The sequence below is a fragment of the Schistocerca piceifrons genome, chromosome 1 (assembly GCF_021461385.2).
Source record: "Schistocerca piceifrons isolate TAMUIC-IGC-003096 chromosome 1, iqSchPice1.1, whole genome shotgun sequence".
In the NCBI taxonomy this organism is placed as follows: Eukaryota; Metazoa; Arthropoda; class Insecta; order Orthoptera; family Acrididae; genus Schistocerca; species Schistocerca piceifrons.
The window spans coordinates 1141943608-1141949607 of NC_060138.1; the positions used below are offsets into that span (position 1 = coordinate 1141943608).

Genomic DNA, 6000 nt, shown 5'->3' on the forward strand with positions numbered 1-6000 from the left:
GGTTCACGCGTACAAACGTCCCTCGCCCCGTCACTGCTCCAACATGATACGCGCACGTGTCGAATAGGCCTTGCTGTTTGTCTCCACCTCACGTCAGACGCATTCACACATAAGCTTCGCTTCGGAGCAAACACACGTCACCTGCGATTTAGTCATATAGTAAGCATGGCGGCACAGTATTCGTTTGAAGAACAACGAGATATGGTTTTTGTTTGTGGTCTAGCCGACGGTAATGCGCATGAAGCTCGACGATTGCATGAAGAACGGAACCCAGCAAGACGCCACCCACACCTGCAAACGTTTACAGCAATTCACTGCTGGCGACCTGGCGAAACAGGCTCGTTTGCGTGATATCATGGTGACGCTGGAAGACCTCCAACACGACAGGGTGCTTCATTTGAAGAGGCTGTTCTCGAGCGCTTCGAGGAAGCACCTACAAGTAATCGAGCTGTTGGACACGATATGGGGGTCACTCATCGGTTGATCAGGGAGGTTTTGAGGGATGACGGCCAGTATCCATTTAGTTTCCACTCTGCCCGACACATAAATCCTGTGACGAACTATGAGCGCAGGCTACGGTTTTGCCGGTGGTTTCTGCGACGTGTTGCGCGAGATCCCGCCGTCCCTGCTGTTGTGTTGTTCACCGACGAGTGCACCTTCCATCGGGATGGCCTTTACAACACTCGCAACATTCATTACTGGGTCAAGGGAAATCCTAACTTCACGTTCGTCGACGTACATCAGGAACTATCTTCGCTCAACATTTTGGCAGGCATTGTGGGTGATTGGGCCGGTCTGTCTACCTCCTCGACTTACCGGGGAAAATTACCTTCACTTTTTGTAAGAAACTGTACTCGGACTGTTGGAAGATGTTCACCTGGACACACGACTACACATGTGGTTGCAACACGAGGGGACACCCGCACATAACAGTCGTGCTGTGCGCGGATATTTAAATGAACTCTTCGTCGGCCGGGTAATTGGCAGAGGTGCTCGCAGGACATGACCCCCGCGACCACCAGACCTCACGCCACCGGACTTTTTCCTGTGGGGATTCTTCAAGGTTGTAGTTCGCCCACTCGGACGCAAACCACCAAGAAACGAGGAGGAATTAATGGATCGCATTCAATATGCCGCCAATCACATCAGGGTAACGCCAGGAATTTTTGAAAGAGTCCGGCGCCGGCCGAAGTGGCCGTGCGGTTAAAGGCGCTGCAGTCTGGAACCGCAAGACCGCTACGGTCGCAGGTTCGAATCCTGCCTCGGGCATGGATGTTTGTGATGTCCTTAGGTTAGTTAGGTTTAACTAGTTCTAAGTTCTAGGGGACTAATGACCTCAGCAGTTGAGTCCCATAGTGCTCAGAGCCATTTGAACCATTCAAAGAGTCCGGCAAAACAACGTACGACGTTACCAAGCTTGTGTCGCGTCAGAGGGCCGCCAGTTGGAGCACCTGCTATAAGTAAACGATGTCGTAGCTACAAAAAGAAACCTTCTTCAGGGCCGACACAAGTTGGAAAAGACTTTCTGCACGCGAACAGCTGTTGACGCGTTTGTTCCCGGAATGTCTTATCATGAAACTAGAATGGATGTGTCGGGACCCCAGTGGATTCGCTCCCAGGCCCCCAGAGTGGAAGGCTGGCGCGCTGCCACCGAGCGTGCCTTGGATGCAACTCCATTTCAGACAGGCAAAGCATTCGCAGTCATGCGTTGATCAGAGAATCCGGAAACAGGGAAACCCCGCGGCCAATCGGAGAGCGTGGCGCCAACTTTCCGTAGTTTAAAAATTGTGCGTTGTCGACCTACGCAAAATTAATAATTTTGGTTCCTTCTGGCATCAGCTGTAGAGGGTTAAAATTTCGTGACACAATTTTTCTCCATCCTGTATTATTATTCTTGTTCTTTTGTACTCACTAGAACTTTCTTCATCACGATCAAAGGCAAGAGTTTCCTCTTATCACTGATAATTGCGAAATTTGTTTAGCGGTTTCGCTAGAAATCAACAAATAAAACTCAATTAAGCATTGGCAGTAACTGTTTATTTTTAAGTAACAGACAGGAGGACAACTGTGTAGAATCAAAACGTTCCGTAGTCTACGCGGCCCTTTGTATATTCCCATTCAGTTTCTTGACGGTTCTCCGCTTCAGTTTCTAGGGGAATCTAGCAAGACACTGACTGCGCACGCAAACAAAGCGTCCTAAATGAGGTAACGATCAACAGGTACGCAGCACACCTAATGTACAGGTAACACGGTTACATTCTTAACTGACCAAAGCTACTTGGAGAACCACTGTAGTCTACGCTTAGTTACGATGATCTACAGTAGCCTACAGCAATTTTACAAGTCTACTTGCAACGGATCGCTTCGCTTCGTCACGCGTGTTTCCGGACCTCTGCACATACAACCATCTGGCAAATACACACAACATATTTGCTTCGATTTACATTAGCAATGGAGGGTTACGTGACCTGTTGGTATCAGTTCTGCACCATCTACACCGCTCCAGACGGACTACGACATCATACTTTAATATCTTACTAGTTGCTGTGAAATCAGATTTAATACGTATCAGCTAATATGACCTACGCTTCGGCTAGTATGACTATTAGATATGGTAAACTTGTAAACAGTCTTCTGAATGTAGACACCACACTTCTTTCATTGTCAGGCAATTTCACTTGCTTTTACTGTGAGAGTACAACTCGTCATGAGTTGCCATTGGCTTAAGGGAGTGACTACTAATTTTGTTCAATTGGGTTGTGTCTAACATAAGCAGAATTCTGCTATTTAACTTCTGTCAAGGAACCCGGCAAAAGGAATGAGATATAGAATCGTGGGAAAAATACGACTAGGAGACGATTAGTAAAAACTTGTCAAGCACGTGACTCACATCGTGCAGCCTCTTGCAAACGAACTCACCTGTGCAGGGAATTCCCCAGGAGCGGCGTCCACGCCGTTGATGATTCGCCCATTGACCACCGACACTGAAGGGCCGTGGCGCGCCGTACGGCCTGAAACAATCGAAATGTCCAATTCGTCCTCTGTCCTCATTTCATACGTCAACATCCACATTCCCGAGGATGAAGCAGGTAATACTCCTTGAGCTGCCGTCTTGAGTGTTCTGGTGTGCACGTAAGTTACAGTGAATTAAATGACTAATGAAATCTCTTTAAAAAAATGTACCAATAACAATCTGCAGAGAGGACAAAGGTGTTGCAGTTGATTACCTGATATTTACTACCATTTTGGAAATTTAATAAATAAACTGATGCAAGTCTATCGTTTGAAGATATCAGACATCAAAACAGATTGAAGAGTATATGTACAAGAAATCTAATTCCTCATGGACATTAAAACTTCTTTAAAAATTTCAGTAAGTGATTTGGGTCAAATAGAAAAGGTGATAAAATTTCTGTTTTTGAGAGTAATGTTTCAAGCTAATTCTGCAAAAACAAGTACTTTAGAGGAAAGTGTGTGCAAACAGGAAACGTTTGTGGAATCACGAGGAAGCTATACAACCAAAAAATGCATTCGTAAAGCACTAAAACGTATTGGTGAAACCATAATGTCCATACACAAGTGGATGCGTAGTACTGTGTTGCGAGTTGTATAAACTACAGAAAAGGGAAACAAGGATTATAAGGAAAATAGTCTACTGTAAGGTATAAACTACGAAGAGTGAAAATGTGCACCGGATCGGGATTCGAACACGCGGTTTCCTGATTGCTAGTCAGGTGCATTAACAACTGCGCCATCCGAGCCACCGCCGTATCGTAGCTGCGCGGACTCACGGCCGACCCACATCCCCACCGAGCGCCAACAATCTGCAGTCTCCACGTTCGCTACTCTGAGATTCTCAAAAGAGGTCGGACGTATTTGTGAATGCGCACTGAAAATGATGGATCCATAGCCCAGCTAGGCGTATCCATTATATGAATGCGTGGTGTCTGTGCTTTCGGACATGTGCAAAAGAACGAACACCCACGCGTTCATACATTTATTTGTTTATTTATTTACACGTCAAGTTCCATAGGACCAAATTGAGGAGCAAATCTCCAAGGTCATGGAACGTATCAGTACATCAAATTACAACATAAAAGTAATAACAGATAAAAATAAATGTTCATGAACCTGAAAAAATATCAGTCCATAAGTTCAAGTAAACGTTATCAGCAATACAATAAGAATCAGCTTAATTTCTCAAGGAACTCCTCGACAGAATAAAAGGAGTGACCCATGAGGAAACTGTTCAGTTTAGATTAGAAAGCGCGTGGATTGCTGCTAAGATTTTTGAATTCGAGTGGCACCTTATTGAAGATGATTGCAGCAGTATACTGCACACCTTTTTGCACAAGAGTTAAGGAAGTCCGATCCAAATGCAGGTTTGATTTCTGCCGAGTATTAACCGAGTGAAAGCTGCTTATTCTTTGGAATAAACTAATATTGGTAACAAGAAACGACAATAAGGAATATATATATATTGAGAGAGCAATGTCAAAACACCCAGACTCGTGAACAGAGTTCGACAAGAGCTCTGTGAACTCACACCACTTATTGCCCGAACCGCCCGTTTCTGAGCCAAAAATATCCTTGTAGAATGGGAAGAGTGACCCCAAAATATAATACCATACGACATAAGTGAATGAAAATAAGCAAAGCAGATTATTTTTCGTGTCGAAGTATCACTCACATTTAATACCGTTCGAATAGTAAAAATGGCAGTATTAAGTCTTTGAACAAGATCCTGAACGTGGGCTTTCCACGACAGTTTACTATCTATCTGAACACCTAGAAATTTGAACTGTTCAGTTTCAATAATCATATGCCGTTCTGTGAAATTAAAACATCAGGTTTTGTTGAATTGTCTGTTAGAAACTGTAAAAACTGAGTCTTACTATGATTTAACGTTAGTTTATTTTCTACAAGCCATGAACTGAGGTCATGTACTGCACTATTTGAAACCGAGTCAATGTTCCACACAACATCCTTTACTACGAAGCTAGTGGTATCAGCAAACAGAAATATTTTAGAGTTACCCTTAATACTAGAGGGCATATCATTTATATAAATAAGGAACAGGAGCGGCCCCAACAGTGAACCCTGGGGCACCCCCGACATGACAGTACCCCACTCAGATCCCACATCACAGCCGTTATCAACATTGTGAATAATGACCTTTTTCTGCCTGTTGCTAAAGTAAGAGGTGAACCAATTGTGAGATACTCCCCGTATTCCGTAATGGTCCAACTTCTGGAGGAATATTTTGTGATCAACACAATGAAATGCCTTGGTTAAATCAAAATATACGTCAAGCGTTCGAAACTTTTTGTTTACCCCATCCAGTACCTCACAGAGAAAAGAGAATATAGCATTTTCAGTTGTTAAACGACTTCTAAAGCCGAACTCTACATACGATACGTATCGCTTCCGCAGGAACTGGGTAAACGACAGACAAATCATTGTGCTATACACGATCGTAATTGAAGGAAGCCACCTCACACTGGCTTTCAGAATATACATGTATATGTAGGACTCACCTGCGGTGCAGAACACTCCTGCCACAGTCGCGAAAAGCAGTAGGCACACCGACCTCAGCATGATGTCTCTGAATGTCTGTGCACACGAGTACTTCTTATAGCGAGAACATACCGAAGCACACATCTCCCCTAATCCGACAACAATATCTTAATTCCTCGCTATCTGACTAGCATTCACTTGTCTTTCGATAACACATCCCAGATTACTTGAGAAACACCCATGTGCGGAGTCGAAGGCAGACTCCACCAATAAAGTAACTGCATTCAGTCTAATCCTAGTCTTTTAATAATTGTAAAGCTGAACCTAAGCCAAGAAGATTCTCAGATATTTTTCTTTCTTCCTTCACTTCTGTCTGGATGTTTGTAATCGTATCTGGTAAGGCATCTAACTGTATGAGCTTATACTGCTTTAACTTGATTACAGTTATGAGGACAGAAACATTGCGTAGCACATATGCTTTTA

General features: G+C 43.9%; 1 protein-coding gene across 1 annotated transcript in view; it reads right to left on the reverse strand.

The window, feature by feature from the left end:
• LOC124778500 (trypsin delta-like) overlaps positions 1–5661 on the reverse strand; it is a 51716-nt gene extending 46055 nt beyond the window's left edge. Inside the window, exons 1-2 of the mRNA XM_047253648.1 lie at positions 5538–5661; positions 2920–3011 (exon numbers count right to left, since the gene is read on the reverse strand). Of these exons, the coding sequence (XP_047109604.1) occupies positions 2920–3011; positions 5538–5661 (216 nt within the window). The remainder of the gene's footprint in view (positions 1–2919; positions 3012–5537) is intronic.
• Positions 5662–6000: the final 339 nt, after the last annotated feature.